The 21,138-nt window shown below is 37.0% G+C and overlaps 1 protein-coding gene across 2 annotated transcripts in view; it reads left to right on the forward strand.

Annotated features, from left to right (window-relative positions):
* Positions 1 to 21,138, forward strand: part of ZNHIT6 (zinc finger HIT-type containing 6) — a 50,735-nt gene that overhangs the window by 23,444 nt on the left and 6,153 nt on the right. For both annotated transcript variants that reach the window (XM_032218484.1, XM_032218485.1), the window contains exon 9: positions 18,697 to 18,833. In XM_032218484.1, the coding sequence (XP_032074375.1) occupies positions 18,697 to 18,833 (137 nt within the window). The remainder of the gene's footprint in view (positions 1 to 18,696; positions 18,834 to 21,138) is intronic.

Here is a 21,138-nt window from a genome sequence, read left to right on the forward strand (position 1 = left end):
AGCCCCACGATGTTGTTCAGTCAGTGAGGGGGTTCGGCACCCCTCCAAACGGCAGGGCCAAAGCCTCCGCCTCTCGCACAAAGCCGTCGCCGCCGCTTCCCAGCTGTTTAAAAAGGCCGATGCAGAAAGCCACGCCAGGGGGGATATCGTCGTTCCGGAGCTGTTCCTGGAGCCGCTCAAAGGCGGCCCCCTTCCCAAACAACCACCTCCCTGGAAGGGCTGAAGGCTGGCGCCCAAAAGGAACCCCTCCGTTACCATATTAGGGGTCCTGGGCGCCGCGGTTAGTGTCTTCTTGTTCTCAAGCATTCGGAGCAGCGGAGTTCGGCAGCCATTCTATTCTCACGCATGCGCAGGAATAATATTGAACTTTAGGTGCACACATATTTGTTGTGAAGAATATCTCATTTTGTGTTTTTAAGACCTAAATATGATTATTAATTCTAAATATTGAGCTAGTCCTTAGCTAACTGCTAATTTAATTTTCTTTTGGATAGCTGAACCATAGTACTAGAGGTTTTTTTTTTCCATTGCCAAATCTGTCTTGAGGATTTCCAGTCATTATATGCCAGTGTGAACTGCAGTGGGGCAAAAAAGTATTTAGTCAGCCACCAATTGTGCAGGTTCTCCCACTTAAAAAGATGAGAGATGCCTGTAATTGACATCATAGGTAGACCTCAACTATGAGAGACAAAAAGAGAAAACAAATCCAGACAATCACATTGTCTGATTTGGAAAGAATTTTTTTGCAAATTATGGTGGAAAATAAGTATTTGGTCAATATCAAAAGTTCATCTCAATACTTTGTTATATATCCTTTGTTGGCAAGGACAGAGGTCAAACGTTGTCTGTAAGTCTTCACAAGGTTGGCACACACTGTTGCTGGTATGTTGGCCCATTCCTCCATGCAGATCTCCTCTAGAGCAGTGATGTTTTGGGGCTGTCGCTGGGCAACACGGACTTTCAACTCCCTCCAAAGGTTTTCTATGGGGTTGAGATCTGGAGACTGGCTAGGCCACTCCAGGATCTTGAAATGCTTCTTATGAAGCCACTCCTTCCTTACCTGGGCGGTGTGTTGGGGATCATTGTCATGCTGAAAGACCCAGCCAAGTTTCATCTTCAATGCCCTTGCTGATGGAAGGAGGTTTGCACTCAAAATTTCACAATACATGACCCCATTCATTCTTTCCTATACACGGATCAGTTGTTCTGGTCCCTTTGCAGAGAAACAGCCCCAAAGCATTATGTTGCCACCCCCGTTCTTCACAGTAGGTATGGTGTTCTTTGGATGCAACTCAGCATTCTCTCTCCTCCAAACACGACGAGTTGTGTTTCTACCAACAGTTCTACTTTGGTTTCATCTGACCATATGACATTCTCCCAATCCTCTTCTGGATCATCCAAATGCTCTCTAACAAACTTCAGACAGGCCCAGACATGTACTGGCTTAAGCAGGGGGACACGTCCGGCACTGCAGGATCTGAGTCCCTGGCGGTGTAGTGTGTTACTGATGGTAGCCTTTGTTACGTTGGTCCCAGCTTTCTGCAGGTCATTCACTAGGTCCCCCCGTGTGGTTCTGGGATTTTTGCTCACTGTTCTTGTGATCATTTTGACCCCACGGGGTGAGATCTTGCGTGGGGTCCCAGATCGAGGGAGATTATCAGTGGTCTTGTATGTCTTCCATTTTCTAATTATTGCTCCCACAGTTGATTTCTTCACACCAAGCTGCTTGCCTGTTGCAGATTCAGTCTTCCCAGCCTGGTGCAGGTCTACAATTTTGTTTCTGGTGTCCTTCGACAACTCTTTGGTCTTCACCATAGTGGAGTTTGGAGTGTGACTGTTTGAGGTTGTGGACAGGTGTCTTTTATACTGCTAACAAGTTCAAACAGGTGCCATTAATACAGGTAATGAGTGGAGGACAGAGGAGCCTCTTAAAGAAGAAGTTAGAAGGTCTGTGAGAGCCAGAAATCTTGCTTGTTTGTAGGTGACCAAATACTTATTTTCCACCATAATTTGCAAAAAAAAATCTTTCCAAATCAGACAATGTTATTGTCTGGATTTGTTTTCTCATTTTGTCTCTCATAGTTGAGGTCTACCTATGATGTAAATTACAGGCCTGTCTCATCTTTTTAAGTGGGAGAAATACTTTTTTGCCCCACTGTATTACCAGTATTACAGTAATCTTTCTTTAAAACTGGTGATAGTTTTCATCAGTCTTTTACAATCTTCAAATTTCTACTCCTAATATTCCATCTCACTATAATCTTTTCCACGATGTTTGTCTGGTGAGAAAGTGCAATGTAAACATGGTTTCTTTCGGAGTGTTCTTTTAGAACTAACGTGTCATGCCCTGTTTGTTTCCAAAGGCATTTATTCAAATTTGCTATAACTTAGTTTGATTTCAGTTCTGTCAATGCTATTGGCTTTGTCCACCTTTAGTGGACACCTTTTTTAAAATTGTTTTGCGATTAATGTGTCATTAAGTATTGAATTTAATGAACCTTATCCTCACAGAATGCTGTAAATGTTTAGTAACAGTTCAGCCACCTGCAATTTTCTAAAGTAATCTATTGAGGAAACGTTTTTAAAAACTACATTTTTATTTATATTTTTTAAAGAATTACAAAGGTTTTTTATTACTACAAAGCTATGAATATCTAAAAGGGAACCTTGTTCATGTTCCTCATTTTTTTACAGGATTTTATCAGTATTTCCATTTTATGCTGAGAGCCTGTTTTGCCTCATTTGCTCAGTGATATACTTCCTTATGTATTTCAATATATTTTAATGTGCTAAGCTAGCAAGAATCCATTACATTCTTGAGTGAAAAACAGTCACCTAAATTTATTCAACAAACATTACTCACTCTTCTCCGTTTGCAATTGTACTATAAATAGATACCTTATGTTTCCTTAGATTGCACAAGATTGTAGATTGGCATCTTAAATATCAAAAGTGGAATGCTAGCAGTAGGTACCGTAGTATTTACATTCAGATATAGATCTCATTTTCTGCCCCTAAACAAGGAAATTACTAAAAACTACAAAATGAGTTCTGTACCTGAATATCCTGAATTTTAACCTGTGTTTTGTTTCTCTTGTCAGTACTACTACTGGATATTTAAGGCATGCAAAATGTTCTAACATGGAATATTCTAATCCTGAAATAGGACATCCTGTATTGTAATAGCCCACTTTGGAAGCTGAATTGCTTTCCAGAACATTTGGAAAGGTGGGGAGTGAATGATTTGCATACCCATACTGGATAGGGCTTAGCATTTTCTATATCCATGCAATCCAACTTTGCTAATCACCATATCTACAAACCTGTGTGGATATGGCCTACTAATTTTTGAAGGATAAGACACCAACAATACATATCTAAATACCAACAGAGAAAAAAGTTTGCTAGATAACCTAGAAATTAAGGCTGTTCTTTGCTGATAAATTCAGGAAAAATCCCCCCCCCCCCCCAGAAAAAAGAGAAAAGAAGGATTTTTAGAAATGAAATTTTCTAGCTTCACATTTTCTCCCCAGTTACTTGATAACACCTTATTCCATCATGTATAACCTTTTATAATTTCCTAATATTGGCCAGTCATTTATTCATATACTCTAGTCCAGGGGGGTCAAACTCAAGACCTGGGGGCCGGATCTGTCCTGGGGGGTGCTTAGATCTGGCCTAAAGAGAGTCCCTGGAAACAGTGAAGGACTGGCCCACAGTATCTCTGCCAGCAAAAACGGAGCTTGGGAGGCCTGCGTGCGGCCCTCCAGAGCTCTGTTTTCTCTGGCAGAGGGTTGCAGGAGGCTGTTGAAGCTGAAAATGGAGCCCGGGAACCCATTTTCTCTAGCAGAGCGCTTGGGGCCCCATGCCCCCCCTGACATGAGTGATGGTGAGCTGGCCACACTCATCCTGGCCATGGCCACTCCAGCCCCCCCGCCCCCCAAAGTCAAACAACCCTGATGAGGTCCTCAATGAAATTGAGTTTGACACCTCTGCTCTAAGTCAGTATATGCCAATAATTTTTTTTCCAAACCTGGTAGTTCCCAGTACTACTTCAAAGGCCCTCATATTCTTAAAAGGAAAAATTTAAATGGCAAATGGTTGACAGAACAGCTAAAAAATTATAGTCTTTTTTTTTTACAAGCAATTACTTGTTAGCATATAAAAATGAAAAGTTTCAAGAATTGTTTTGTACCGAGCTAATTCTACCATGCCTCTGTGACAGATTTTTAAAAAGTTCATATGAGCCCCAAATCTTTTAAGCCATCTTCAGTGTATAGCTGTAAGAAGATAAATGTTACAAAGTATGTAGATATTCTAGAATTTGAACTGGTAAAATTGGAAGAATAATTGGGACTAGCAGTAATAATTTGAATTGTTTCTTTCTCCTTTTTGAGGTAGGAATGTTGTGTGCTGCTATCCAAGAGAACCTGCAAAAATTATTTCCACTTCTCTTTGCCAAAAGGGAATCCCCCTGTTTTTCTTTTACTGACAGAAATGAACTAGAATTGTTCTCCTGACCTTGTCATGAGAAATTTGACCTTCTTTCATTGGCAGAGCCACTGGAATATGTTTGTTTTCAAAAGTGAGTGGCTTTTTGGCAGGCAATCAGCAAATAAAAACTTTATAAGAATGCGAAGACCTTATGGGAATGTGGAACTTAAGATTTTTTTTTAAATGTAACCTATTGTATATTAATTGACTTTTATTCATGAAGGGACATTTGCCAGGTAAAATGAATACATGGCCTAACAGCACTTTTAATAAAGAGACTTGATTCTTTTAAAGGCCTCAAAGAACTAAAATGTATGCAATACTTAATATCTGATTTATTTTCTCACCCTGTTTCATCATAAAAGTTACACAATTTCTAATGCATTGGTTTTATATTCTCATAATTCATCATAAGTATAATTTGAAAAAAGACATCAGACCATTTCTATATCTGTCTTATCTAAATTAAAATCCACATACTAGACTTTATTTGGAAGTGTGAAAAGGGCACATTGGTAGGTAGAGTGAAACTTATGTACCACTTGCAAATTTGGCGTTCGTGATATAGATCGAAGCTTGTTTGCTAACTAAGGTATGTAGGAAGCACACCACAATAGTAATGGGGATTTTAACTACCCTGACATCAACCTGGAAACAAACTCTGCACCAAGTGGAAGATCCAACAGGTTCCTAACGAACCTAGCAGACAACTTTGTTTCCCAAAAAGTACAGAAGGGAATAAGGGGATCGGCCATATTAGACTTAATTCTCACTAATGGAGAGGAAATGATAGAAGGTGTTGAAGCCCGGGGGCAAGTGACCATGCAATATTGGAATTCAACATTATGCAAACACAAATAGTAGAACAAAGTCAAACTAGAGTCTTGGATTTTAAGAGAGCTAATTTCAATAAACTTAGAGCTTGGGAAGAATTCCATGGATGAGAATCCTCAAGGGGAAAACAACTCAAGAAGCTTGGGAAATTTTGAAAAATGAGATTACAAAAGCTCTGTCTAGCACAATACCAATGAAGAAGAAAAATAACAGCTCCCAAAATAAACCAGCGTGGCTGCAAAAAAGTTAAGTATAAAAAGTGGAAAGAGGGGGACATAACTAAGGCAGAATATCAGCAAATAGCCTGAGCCTGTAAAGATGAAGTAAGGAAAGCTAAGGCTTACAATGAAGAAAGGCTTACCACAAAATTAAAAAATTAAAAACATGTTTTTAAAAACATGTTAAAAACAAGAAACGGGTTAAGGAAACAATTGGTCCATTGCTGGGAGAAAGTGGCAAGAAGGTGACAAGCAACAGGGAGAAAGCAGAACTATTTAACTCATTTTTTGCATCTGTCTTTACACAAAGGAATAACAGCCCAACCTATCAAAAACAGCACCACAAAAATCAGATTAGGAACACAAATTGAAATAGGGAAGAAAATGGTAAGTGAACACCTGTCTACCCTAGGCAAGTTCAAATCACCAGGACCGGACAGATTACACCCCAGGGTTCTGAAGGAACTGGCAGATGAGATCTCATAACCACTGAACCATATCTTTCAGAGATCCTGGAGCACCGGGGAACTGCCAGAGGACTGGAAAAGAGCTGATGTGGTTCCCATCTTCAAAAAAGGGGAAAAAATAGATCCAAGAAACTATAGACCTATCAGCCTGACCTCAATACCAGGAAAGATTCTGGAAAAGATAATCAAGCAACGAATTAGCGAACACCTAGAAGTAAACAAAGTAATAGCCAAAAGAGAACTTGGGTTTGTCAAAAACATCATGCAGGAAGAGAGCTGACGTCACGACAGCACGACGTGCGATCTTCGTGCTCCGAGATCGCAGTCGAATTTCTGCCATTGGACGGTCCACTTGGACCTAAACTGTCCCACAGAGACTGTGATTGAGAGGGGCACCTCCTGCTGATCTCAGGGACATCACAAAGTCCCTGAAAGATCCAGGAATAGCCTTTTTTTTCCAGCGACAGAAACGCAGGTAATGAAGCTGCTGAAGTTGAGACACCTCCGGAACGGGAAGAAAGTGGAAAGAAAAAGTGTGTCGAATTGGTGAGGAAATTTTATTATTAGAGGAAGAGACTACCCAATTTAAATTAAGATTGAAGACAAGACTGTAGGTGGCAAGATTGATCTGCATTGAACTTAGTGTGTTGTCCAGTTTCTAATTTTTTTTTTCACGGATGGAACTTTTGCAGGAGCAAAAGAAGATTAATTCTTTTTTCACTTTTGCTTATACCTATGGATTAAAATTCTCCCTTTTTATAATGCTTGATTTGATTGATTGCATTATTTTTGATTTCCATTTAAGGGTTTTTTTTCTTTCCTAAGCTTGGTATATAAAGAAGATAATAAGAAGGATTATAAAGAGGGTTGTAACAACAGGAGGAAAAGCAGTTACACTGCCACTTAGAGGCTGGAGGATGGATACATTGTTTTTTCTTCTTTCTCTTTGATCACTTGAGATTCAAGGCTCTTTCAAGGCTCTTTACTGACAGTGATAATAGGAAGAGTACAAGTTGTTTATACAGGTGCCTTTTGGAAGTTCTATCACTAGCTATTGGAGGGAAGACAACATTTTGACTTGAAAGATAATAAATGAACCTGTTTGAAGTTTATTAAAATAGCCTTGAACCCTATAGTGGCAGTGTCTGCAAAATTGAAAGAATGGCTTAGCAAGAAAAAGAAACTGTAACATTGCAAATGATTATGTTTGAAATTCAAAATCTATTAGTTGTGACAGAGAGAATTGAAAAGAGATTGAAGAATATTGAATACAAAACAGAAAAATCTGATGGAGAAACTGAGGATATTTACCAAAGAAGAAAGTGGAGGACAGAGTTCAAAAGATGGAAGAAAAAAATGAGCAAAGAGATAAGAAAACTGTGGATACTGACAACAAAGTGAACGTGGTTGGTAATGGCAAGAGCGGAATATGGAAAGGGGAGATAGATGGATTGGAACTCTACCCCAGACTTCAAAGGACAGAAGAAGAAAAGAGAGAAAAATTGATGGAGATAAGGAGAGAAATCTTGACAGAAGCACTAGCGATAACCAAAGATAAGCTGATGGAAAGAACAGATGTTGGATTTCAAGCTTTTATGAGATACGAAAGGAACAATATGTTGCCAAGAGAAGTTTATACAAGATTTATTAAGAAAGTAACTAGAACATTAATGCTACAAATGGCAAGAGATATAAAACCATACTATTACTGGAAAGTTACAGGTTGATGCAGTGAAAATGTATAATAAAAATTAAACTAAATTTACTTTACTAGTAGTATGTATAAAATGAAGCAACAATAGCTATAGTTAAATAATGATAACAAAACATATAGATATATATTAGTTTGATAATATTAAATTTTATATAAACAACACATAGAGATTATGAGAGGAGGTTTAAAAGCTTTATCTAGAATATGTTATAAAGATGTATTGTGATTGGATGATTTTAGGATAATTTAATGGAATGTTATCACATAATCCTATTCTAGATTTTGAATATTATATATAAAAGGATGTAAAAACAATTATAGTCAAATTAAGGTTGATATATAATAATTGTGATATACATGAATATAGGTGAATTTAAAATATGCGATTTGATATGAAAAACAGGTGACTATGGAAGAGATGCATGGAAATACTGTAACCAACTGACACACCTTCTACAATTTGTAATGGAAGATGGTTTTTTTAAAAAAAATTGTGTTTATTTGTCCTTGTTCAAAAACAAATAAAATTGTTTTTTTTTTTTTTTTTAAGAAAAACAGATCATGCCAGACTAATCTTATTGCATTCTTTGACAAAGTGACAAAATTAGTGGACTAGAGGAATGCTGTCAATTTAGTTTACTTGGTCTTCAATAAGGCATTTGATAAGGTAGACCATAACCTACTACTAGATAAAGTTGAAGAATGTGGGTTGGGCAGCATCACCACCAGATGGATTCGTAACTGGCTGACCAACCGCACTCAACGTGTGGTCCTCAACGAAACTGCATCTACATAGAGGGAGGTATGCAGTGGAGTACCCCAAGGCTCTGTTTTAGGCCCAGTACTCTTCGACATCTTTATCAATGATTTGGATGAGGGAATAAATGGGGAACTCATCACATTTGCAGATGACACCAAGCTGGCAGGAATAGCCAACACTCCAGAAGACAGGCTTAAAAATCAGAAGTATCTTGACAAACTTGAACATCGGGTACTAGCTAATAAAATGAAATTCAATGGGGAAAAGAGTAAGGTTCTACATTTAGGCAAGAAAAATGAAATGCACAGGTACAGTATAGAGCTACATAAATAGAGGGATAGAATCAAGATCACATGAAGTGTTAATACCGCTTTATAATGCCTTGGTAAGGCCACACTTGGAATACTGCATTCAGTTTTGGTCCCATGATGTAGAAAAGATGTGGAGACTAGAAAGAGTTCAGAGGAGAGCAACAAAGATGATTAGGGGACTGGAGACTAAAACACATGAAGAACGGTTGCATGAACTGGGTATGTCCAGTTTAATGAAAAGAAGGACTAGGGGAGACATGATAGCAGTGTTCCAATATCTCAAGGGTTGCCACAAAGAAGAGGGAGTCAAACTATTCTCCAAGGCACCTGAGGGTAGAATAAGAAGCAGTGGGTGGAAACTAATCAAGGAGAGAAGCAACTTAGAACTGAGGAGAAATTTCCTGACAGTTAGAACAATTAATCAGTGGAACAGCTTGTCTCCAAAAGTTGTGAATGCCCCAACACTGGAAGTCTTTAAGAAGATGTTGGATAGTCATTTGTCTGGAATGGTATAGGTTTTCCTGCCTAGGCAGGGGGTTGGACTAAAAGACCTCCAAGGTCCCTTCCAATTCTGCTATTGTATTGTATTGTATTGTATTATATTGCATTAATTTCCAAGCTGCAGAAGCCACTGTATCAGATACTTTTCTGCTAAAGTTCTATGTAGCTGTATAACTTAAAAATTACTCAGTAAGGCATAACTATCCCTAAAAAGAAAATGTAGACTCTTGCTATAATGAATTATTGAATCTTCCACAATGATTGATTAATCGGTATGTTTATAATCTGCCCCTTCAGTGCTGCCTTTGATATCATTTCCACCCTGTTTTAAATTACAAAACTATAACTGAAGAGTGTTAAAACTATAATTTGAAAGACATCTGTGTGGAAGCAAATTGAGAATTAATTTATCTTGCCCTGCTTCTGTATAAGATCTGAATTTACTCCTTAGCAAACATCAGTAGAACTTTTGAATAAAACTTAAAGCTGTAAGGAATTGCTGAAGCATTGAAACAAAACAATTTTCTTCAGTATGTATATATATTGGGAATAGCGATAGCCAGCTGCACAAATTAAAAATTGTGGACTTCTAACTAAAGGGGTGTTTCCAAGAAGTTTGTGTGTGTTAGCGGTGACACCATACCTCAAATTTACTTCAGAGCAGTTTTTGATTATGTGACCACATATGCAAGAGTTTTGTACCATTGATTATTCAGAACATATAGCAGTAATAAACATTGGAATATTCAAAGCTATACTGTATGTAGTGCCTTTCCTAACTTAGTTTCTTCCTTTCTTAGTCTAGTATTGTAACTACAGCCTCCAGAGGTTTCAACCATCTTGGATGGAAATGCTGGTTATTGTCAAACCAGAATTTATGGAGAGTGCCAGGTTGGAAAATGCTTTTGTGCTAAAAAAAATTCTGGCCTTAGTGTAAATACCATACTTGGTTTTAGTAAATGCAAAACAAAATTGAACATACCCAACTGAAAACAAGTTGTTAGCATGGAATGTATTTATCCTTTCTCTAGCAATGTTATTTCCTTTTAGAATATTTAATTCTAGTCTATCCACTCAATTATTTTTAACTTTTCCTAAGAAGATGTAAACTTTCTCTATTCTTTTCAGTTTCATATTAACTTTTAAAATTCTTTATGGTATCTGCAAACCCTGTCATGTATTATTTCCTTTGAAAAGGGAGATGTATGAATAATTGACAGTTGTTTTCTGGGACTTCCCAACTTGCTGCATTTCCTCCTATTGTGTCTCAGTTTTGCATATTTTCCTACTGTACCCATTCCTGAGTTTCAATCCCATATCTCATTGGTGATTGTTTCTGAATGAGCTTGTTCATGGACTTTGGTTTTAATCTCTAAAATACATATATTGGATGCTGTACTATTATCTTTCCTTACTCAAACTTTTGTTCCTAGCCTTGCTGCCTTATCTGTCCCTGGTCTGTGACTTTTAAACTTTGTTGGAGTCTTTATAGATCTGGTTTTTACATCAAGGTAGCAGAAGGCCTGAGGTTTTTTTCATCCTTTTCAGGTTTCTCAATTGTAGCCAGAATTGCTACTATAGATGATGGATGGATGGATGGATGGATGGATGATAGATAGATAGATAGATAGATAGATAGATAGATAGATGGATGATGTATATATGTATGTATGTATGACTTGCAGTGTAAATCCAATCACATTCTGTACTTTGCACCTTGCATCTCCCCCCCCCCCCCCCCCCCAGTGCTTCAAGAAGAGTGGGAAACAATACTACTTGGAAAGGAAGTTGCTCACTTGCTGGTCAAGAACTGTAAAGTGAGGGGCAAGGAATCAGCTGAAATGTGGGAAGTTTGGGGAGAAGTAGCAATGAGTTTAAAATCTTTGTGTAAAAAAAGGGCAATCAGCAGTTTGTTATTGCTTCATTCTGGTTTGCAGTAACTTGTCTAGCTGCACTGTGTTGTACGCAGGAAAGGCTTATGTCATGTCCAACCCTAGGAGCCATGTTAAGGCATATGATAAGCAGTTCTTGAGTCAATAACCAACAAATATATGATTAACAACCTGACTAGTAATAGAATTGGCAGTTAGTTTTCAGATGTTTCATGGCATTCTATTCCATGTTAAGACTAGGTTTGTGTGTCCTGTTAAGGCATATGATAAGCAGTTCTTGAGTCAATAACCAAATATATGATTAACAACCTGACTAGCAATAGAATTGGCAGTTAGTTTTCAGATGTTTCATGGCATTTTATTCCATGTTAAGACTAGGTTTGTGTGTCCTTACATTCAGTGTTGCTCTTGAATATTAAGGTACTTTGTGGTAGCCATTCACCGGGGAAGAATGTTTGCCCCCCCAAAAATTCTGAATGAGAATGACCCATGATATGGTTCACTGATATCCAGATTGAATTATTAATCCCTTTGGACCTAATTCTGAATATTGTTAGAAGTTGCAACTTAATTCAGAATGCAGCTGTGATATGTTGCTTACCATAGGTACCATAATAATTTCAGAAGAGGGTCATTGGTTTACCTGGCAAGTGGAAAGTGAAGAATGTAAGTCAATCTTAATAGGTCTGTCTCTCTCCCTTATGTATTATATAATCTTTGAAATGTTGTCTTTATTCCATTGGCATTTAAAGCTGGCAACTCAAAACATGGCTGCCTTGGTGTATGCACCAAAATTGAGCAACTTCTTCCCAGGAGGATCTGTTCCAGAGGTGGTATTCAGCAGGTTCTGACCAGTTCTGGAGAACCGATAGCGGGAATTTTGAGAACTTTGGAAAAATGATAAATACCACCTCTGACTGGCCCCGCCCCCATCTATTTTCTGCCTCCTGAGTCCCAGCACATCAGGAAGGAATGGGGATTTTGCAGTATCCTTCCCCTGCCACCAAGCCATGCCCACAGAACCGTAGTAAAAAAAATTGAATCCCACCACTGATCTGTTCCCTCTTTTTTATTATTTTTCCTTCTAAAATCTGTTGTCCTTATAATTGTTAAAGGAACATATTTGGGGTATCAATTAATTTTAATTGTCTTAAGCAATTTTAAATATGGAATTATTGCATAAATGAATGTTTTAGGAGGGTTTTCTGTAACTGAATTTTCAAGCTACTGTGGTTACGATAGTCAAAGCCAAGTCTCAACATTTTCCTTCTCTGGGTCACATTTTTGAAATGTTCAAAGTGTATTTGTGTGTCTGAAATTGGGTTAAACAGTCACTGAAGTGCATAGACCAATTACTTTCATGTTTTAAGAATACATTCATGTCATGTTTTGCAACACACATCTGTTCTACAAATGTCTACATATCTAGATACATTGTATAGGAACCTTTTTCTTCAGCAATGTTGCCATTTACCTAAGTAAAATATGAATTTCAGAGTTCCCTCATTATAAATATATGCACGATTCTTTATAAAAGAGAGTTTAAAAGTATCATTCTTCAGATTATGGTAATATACGCTATATGAGGGAAACAGTGAAGATAACTCTTACATGATCCATTTTTTTGAAAAATTGCATCCAAAAGTGTGTTGATTTACAACTTCCGTTGAGAAGTATGGAAGTGGTTAAAGAGATTAGCTGAGGGGAAACAGTTGGTAATTCAGTTGACAAAGTTTCTGTGTTTTCAGGAAATTGCAATTTATTTAGTGCTTGAATCCTTTTTATGGGAATTACAGCCAAAGAATCATTCAGGTGCCAGTGTTCTTTACAAACCATCTTGAAAAAGATTGACAATCTTAATTCTTCCTCTCTGGATTATTAAATTAGTATTGAGACAAACATATACACAAAATTTCAAATAAGTTGTATAAACTAACTTTACAATCCAGTGTGTAGATTTTTCCCTTGCCAAACAACCGAGGAGTAAATCTTGATGTATTCTACTTCAGAAATCATAACCACAAGGAAGGCTTAATCACCACTTAGGAATGAATGTCCATCTGTTAGCTATTATCTTTGCTGTAATGCAGCTCCTTTGAATTAATACATGACAGGAATTGTAAGATGCATACATATCTTCTTTGTTCCTTCTACCCTCCTACTTCATGAAATGAAGTCAGATATTATGATAGTAACATTATAGTAACATATTATAGTAACATTATTGTTACTAGAACCTATTCTATTAGCAGTGCACTATTTTTGACAGCCGGTGTAATACAATTACAATGCTTGCACTAGAGAGGACCAAGTTCATTCACCTTCTTCAGATTCAGCTATGGAAGATCCTTGGGTAGCTTTGAGCTGTAATTTTCTCTCACACTGACTTACTCAAAGGGCTGTTGTGGATGGAAGAATTGGAAGAATTTTGTATGCCGCCTTGAATTCCTAAGGGAAAGATATCTTTTTTTCTTGAATCTTATGAAATGTTATACACATGGTTCCCAAATTCATTTCTTTGAGGACTGCTCTGTAAAATATAATGGTGATCGATTGGCTGCTTTCTGGAAGCATCTTTGTCCGTATATGCTGATATCAGAATATTTTTACAAATTCTTACTCAAGAATTATTTTCCCAAGAGCAGCATTCATCTGAATACTCTGCAAGATGAAGAGCAACTCCCTAACATTTTTATCTTTATCGTCAATTACAGACTACAAAATTTCCATTATTAAAACTATTGAATGCCAAAGATTGATGAAAGATTAAATCCTCCAATGCCATTGGAATGACTTAAAGGACAAAGATTGTGAGAAGCGAAAGGAATGTAAAGTTGTAATATTTGATCAGAGATAAACAATTTGTACAATATTTCTGGTAACTTCTACTGGACCTTTTATTGAAGCAGCATTGAAAAGATGACAATTTATGGTGGCTAAGACACTGAGCTTGTCGATCAGAAAGATCAGCAGTTCAGACACTGAGCTTGTCGATCAGAAAGATCAGCAGTTCAGCAGTTTGAATCCCTAGTGCCGCGTAACAGAGTGAGCGCCCATTACTTGTCCCAGCTTCTGCCAACCTAGCAGTTCAAAAGCATGTAAAAATGCAAGTAGAAAAATAGGGACCACTTTGGTGGGAAGGTAACAGTGCTCCATGCACCTTCAGCGTTTAGTCATTCTTTTTCCTTGTAACTTATTTTGGATTTGTTTTTACTGTGGTTACTAAAAACTTTATTAAAACTATTTAAAAATAATTACCTATTTATCCTCATTATGACAGAGAGGCTGGGTATGTATTTTTAAAATTTACTGGGAATAGCATCATCTATAAAGTTATTTTACTTTGTTAGAAATTAACAAAGACCCTTTTGTATAAGGAGACACACAAAAAATGCACCTTTGTTACCATGGGTACTGTGAAAACTAAACAACACCTTTGCATCTTTCATTTATCTCAGAAAATTGTCTGTCAAATTGGGAGAAGATTAAGAAGCTTAAAAAGCCCAGGTTGAAAGAGACAGAGCAGATGGGTAACCAACTTTTTTGGGGGGGAAAGTGAGAGAGAGAAGGAAGTAAAAGATTAAAAGAGGACAAAGCTGTGAGTCAAATGGACTAGCACAGCACTAAAGAGTACAAATTATGATCCAGCAGTAAATACTTGTTGTATCCTATCTTTTGAGTCATTATCATGTTTAGCCAAACACGATTAGCTAAAGATTAATATATAACCTTCTGGTCTCTTCTTAGCTTCCTTTCATTCCTTCCTTCCTTCCCACTGATCATGGAAATTAGATGTCAACAAGAATGTAAGAGATAACGCTTTGTTATAAAAGCTGTGGGAGCTGGTTTTTTCTAATATGAAAAACAGTCAAATCTGACATTCTCATCCCTATAGTTTACTTTGAAACATCTAACCTAAGCTGCGTGTTGTTTTAGCAGTATTGAAAGTCTGAGGTAGAATTGATGATAAATTGAATAAAGAAGGTATTTCAAGGCTTGTTTAAGTTCCGAATAAATTTATGTTGCAGAGAAACAGAACTATATTTTTAATGGAAAGAGGGATAACCAAGGAATTAAAAATAAAACAGGGCAATAAGTTTAGTTAGTGACATTACTGTTAAGAAAAACTCTTCTCCTCTCTTATAATTCTTTAGCTCTTCACACTCTTCCAAAGGTTTGGGTATTAGCCAGAAGTTGTCCCTGTCTGTCAACCAATGAAGTTTACTTAAAACTAGGCCTTGGTGATCTAACACTTGAATAATTTACTATCATAAAATAGTTTAAAGTACAAATGTTTTATGCTCTGCCAAGCTGGATGCTAAGGATGTTTTGTCTAAAACATGAGATAATGGAAAGTGTATTGTGGCATGTGAATGACTTTAGCCTTTTGGTGGTAAATGTTTGCTTAACCAGAAAAGAATGTAGGGAGATTCTTGCCAGTGGAAAGGTACCGCTGTTCTTTGTATTAAAGTACTGTAAATAAATCAGTAAATATGTTTCTCCTCATATGCTGTTCCAAATGTTATGAAAGCGTTCTTTGAATTTAAAATTCAAAGCTCTTATCCTTTTTTTTAAAAAAAAAAAAGGGTTTAGGAAGAACTGGTCATAATTACTTGAGGTAAAAAAATAAATAAAACAAATTATTTTCATGATGATTGAAGTTGGAGTGAAAGGAAGTAACTCTTGCATAAAGTTCTTTCTTTCCAAACCAGGAAATGCAAGTTGCATTACTGTATTTTAATTGAATTTGGACCATTAAAGTCTAACTCTATGAACTTTATCAAAAATACTAACCTGTGCCCTGTTGTTACTGTTAAGGAATTCTATAGCAGAAACAGTCCATACAAATCCAGATTAGGATAATTGTATATTTGATATTGGACCTGGTGCCCTCTGGATCCCTCAGACTGCCACAATGGTTTTAAGAACAAGATAGTCATTTAATAATTATAATTTCACTTAGGCATGTATGTCTGTTCATTTGGGGCTTGGGGCATTAGCTTTCTCATTATTTTCCTATGAAAAGTTTATTCTATAAACTTTATACATTGGTAATTGTAAAAAAAAAAAGTAGCTAAATACAAATTATTAGAGTTATTTAGAAATACTCTATTGTTTACTTATTTCTGTAAATGCATCATCCCGGGGGACGAGGGAGGACCTGGTATATGGAATTGGTGCTAGATCCAAGTCATTTGGATAATTCTAAAAACACGAATAAATGGAATTTTACTTTCAGGAATTCAGTTTGCAGTTGTTGGTATGAGAAGTTCCAATGAGATTAAACTAAGTTACAGTATTGCAATTTGAATTCTGCTTCCACAAACAACCATTAATTCTTCCCAGCAGTATCATTTTGCTATGTAACAGTGTTCTATGAACTTTATTGTATATTAATTAAACTTTCAAAATTTGGTGCATAGAGTGCTTTGCTGAATATTGCTAGATCATTATTGGGAAATTGAAAGAGCAATTTATTACTGAGATAATTTTCTAATCTTCTTTCTGCTTCTCTAATGGTATATAACTTATGGGCCCATCTCTCTCTAGAAAATCCAGTGAAATAAAGGGATAATAACACCTTTTAAAAAGATGCTTTCAGCTATATGGCCACCATGCAACTTTTTTAAGGCAGTAACATTGATTTTGCTTCGATACTCAAGGGATTAGATCAGTGGTGGGTTTCAATTTATTTTACTATTGGTTTGCTTGTGCATACGCAGAAGTGTCTGGGCAGGTGGGTGGAGCCTCCTGCCACCGCCACTACCAATTTGCCCAATCCGGGACAAACTGGCAGAAATCCACCTCTGGATTAGACGTAACAAAATCAAAGTCATTAGAGTCATTTTTCTTAGTTGGTGAACTGTTAGATTCAATAAGCCACCAATAATGGTGAGCTATTAGATTCAATAAACTCTAGAAATTGAATGAAATTACTTGAATGGAGTGTCTTTCAATTGCAAGTGTTGAATTAAAAGCTCTTGTGATACAACTTTCTGCACATCAAAAGTGTAAGGTAAAACTACTGTGTCATTTTTCTATTTGCAGAGAATTGTAGAAGGGGGCGCTTGTAATCCTACCTTGCATCATCCATAGAGAGAAATGTATCAATTTTATTTGTGTTCTACCTGTGTGTGTTCAGTTCATACTACATGTCTTATCTTTGTTTATCATTACAATTCACATTACATTAACAACAAAAAGGCACTTCAGTGTATCTGTTTGGTGCATTCTAGCACAAATAGATCCCGCATCAAATTATAGTAGAAGACTTTAATTTATGTTCCATGTGTAGGAGGAAACATCCCAATTATTTTACATATTTCTCCCTTACAACATTACTGTTATTTTTATCATTTTGATTTCTACTACTGCTTATAATTTTAGCATGTTGTAACTTACCCAGAGTCTTCTGAGATAGGCAGCCTATAAAATCTGTAAAACAAAATGAATAAATAAATGTTCTGTATTTTAAAATAGCTAAATTATATATATTAGCTATATAATTGTTTAATGTGGGTGTATGCTGTTCTATTCAGACAGATTGATTTTATTCCTGCATTGAGCAGTGGGATTGGACTTGATCACCTAAATTACTTTCCATTTTTTGGTTTCAAACAAAAACTAAATATGGAACATATTTAGTCAGAAAGTCATGGCCTACTGTTAAAAGATATTTTCATCTAAGTGAATTGAAATTTGGCAAGAGTTATAATAAAAATGCTAAAAGTATTCTTGCTATTTGAAAAATCCTAACATATATATATATATATATATATATATATATATATATATATATATATATATATATATATATATATATATATATATAGAGAGAGAGAGAGAGAGAGAGAGAGAGAGAGAGAGAGAGAGAGAGAGAGACATGTTTCAAAATTTAAATCCATTGATTAAGACTTCATGGCCTGAAAATCTGAAATGTGATACATATTTACTCAAAGGCATTCTTTTTTCTAAAGAAATGTTAAGTAAAATAATTGTAACTCTCCTTCCCCCTTTCTTTCAGACAATGCTACATAGCTAAGTTATTTCAACATCATAAGCAAAGCCCAAATTTGGTATTCCTGTAGCTGGAAAAGAAAAAAAAACTTATGTTGGAACATCCTAAAAATGAACTGTTTATAAAGGCCAACAATATGGAATTGCACATTGCAACAGAATGCTGGGTTGTAAGAGATTTATTATTACCTCATATTTGAATAAATTTTAGGGAATTTCCATTGAAGGCCTGAAATACACGTCTCTCTTTATGGAATATAAGGTGAATTAGCACTGCATTAAAATATGTCTTGGAAAGGGACTCACCAAAGTACTAAACATATATTCACATGTCCTAGAAAGCTGGAGTTTGATCAGCAAACCTGTTTTTAGGCTGACATCTGATGAGAGCAAGTGACGATTTGTTCCTGAAAAAAAGTCATATTGTTTATGTTGGAAAAATCAAATCTCTGTATAATACTTACAATGCTTATTATCCTTTTCAAAAGGTATCAAGAATTGGATGCCAATAAAAGCCTTCTAGACAATTTGAAAGGGAAAGTTATCATTGAATATCCAACTCTGCATGTGGTATTGCGGAAACTCACAGCAGATATGGTGATTCTTGGCCAGAATGTAAACAAAGGTATTTGTTGTATATTCTAAATAATATCTGATGCAGTGAATAAACACGTACTTAGGTAGTGGTCTATGAATATCATCACCATCATATACAGCAAATACATGATTGGCATACAGTAGAACCTCTGGTCACGACCATAATTCATGCCATAATTTTGGTCGCAGCCCGATTTAGTCATGACCTGAACCTAATTTTGGAAATTTGGTGCTCACAAAAACAGATGGTGCAGAAGGAAAAATCGGCGGGGGAGCGGGGATGTGAATTTTTTGGTCGGAACCTGATTTGGGCGTGGTCCAAAGCGTTCATGACCAGAGGTTCTACTATATATGTTTATTCTTTCTATTTAAATTTCATGTAACTTAATTGTTGTAATAACTCACTAGAACATTTTTCCCTTATTTGCTTATTTATTTTGTGGGACAAGACGTTACAGTTCTGATTTCTAAGTAATTGAATTTTATAGGATAAATGCTTTACAAATATTCTTCCAGATAATACTCTAGTATAGCACGTGTTTCAATATGTGCAGTTTTCCAGAACAAATGACCCTTCTTAATTGGAAGTCTATGTATTCCACAGAGCATCAAATGTTCAAAGTATGTCTGGCTATAAATTCTGCTTTGTGTAGGATGTAGCCATTAAAATCCAATTGAGAACCTGGTGCCTTCAGGGGCTATTAAACTTTAATTCCCAGGCATGCTCATAACAATTCAGCAATTACTAAAAGGCCTTGCCCATTAATTTTTTTAATAAAAGTTGAAAACTATTAGTATAAGATTAGTGTGATGGAATGAATAAAGTATATACACTCTGACATCCTGTCACATGATCTCTCAGTCATAGACTGCATTAGTCATATAATCTGAGGCTGAGAAAGAGCTGGGGGATTAAAAATATTTTTTTTGTACACGGGAAGGAAAGTTGACATGAGCAAGTAGGGGGCAGGAAGTCACTAGCATTGGAATTAGACTTGGTGGGAGAAAACAAAAATGGGTAACCCAAAAGGTACTCAATTCAATTGGTACTCAAACTTTGTTGGTTCCCAGCATCCCTAGTAGTTTTCAAACTGCATGCCATGTCATTCCATCGTGCCACGTTCCATGGTACCAGAACAAACTCACCGTCACTGTCCCATGCAATAGCATAGCAATAATATTTTAGGCTTATACACCACCACATAGTGCTTTATAGCACTCTCTGGGCAGGTTACAATGTAAAAACATTATTTGTATATTGTAAATAATTTATTAAGTTGTAAAATATCCTGTGGCACCCCTGTAAATTTTCTTCAGTGCTCCAAGTCACCATACAGCACAGTTTTGGAATCATATGGCTAGGACACAAAGAAATAGACAGTCTTGAGCTGCTAAAGAGTTACCATATTTTTCAGTTTATACGGTGCACTCCCTCCCCCAAAGTGGATGGAACTGTCTGTGTGTCTTATACAGCGAATGTTGCCGAAGCCCCGTCCACCCGCCTGCCCCCACCATTTAGCCTCTGCTTCCCAGCAATTTGCCTCCTTGCAGCAAACAGCCTGGTCAGCTTCAGCATAGCCTGATTTAGCACGAGCAGATGATTGGTGGTTGGATCTGCCTCCCGGAATACTGCTTATCTCAGTGATGGCCAACCTTTTCCAAACTGAGTGCCCAAAGCGTACATGTGCGAATGCGTGCATGTGTGTCCGAACCCCCAAAATACAATGCATGTACGGTCCTGCACATGTGTCCCACCCACATCACATAAGGCCCCAGCATTTACCCCATCTCCCTATGCATGCATGGTGGAGCTGAACTAGGGCGATGGCTCGCGTGCCCACAGAGAGGGTGCTCCATACCATCTGTTGCACAAATGCCATAGGTTCGCCACTACAGGCCTATGAGCTGTTCCAGGCTGTGGGAATCGCCACTGCCACCTATTGCTGCCTCTGCATGCACCATTTTTGACCTCCGCGTATCTCATTTTCGGCCCATTCCAGGCAGTGCTACTGCCTATCACCACCACCTGGAAAAGGCCGAACATGGGGCGTTCAGAGGCCAAAAATGGGGCATACGGAGGCAGTGATAAGTGGCAGCAGTGACGAGCTGCAACGGTGGCGATGGGTGGTGGCAATCCCACAGCCTGAAACAGCTGTTTACTGCAAGGAAACAAATTGCTGGGAAGCAGATTTTTTTTCTTGTTTTTCTCCCCAAAAGCTAGGTGCATCTTATAGTCCGAAAAATACGATATATGTTCCAAGGTGACTGAAGAGCACCAAAAAAGATCAGCAAATTATATCTGAATTTGATAGGATTGAGTAAATGTTATGGAT

Source organism: Thamnophis elegans, chromosome 5 (genome assembly GCF_009769535.1).
Source record: "Thamnophis elegans isolate rThaEle1 chromosome 5, rThaEle1.pri, whole genome shotgun sequence".
Lineage (NCBI taxonomy): Eukaryota > Metazoa > Chordata > Lepidosauria > Squamata > Colubridae > Thamnophis > Thamnophis elegans.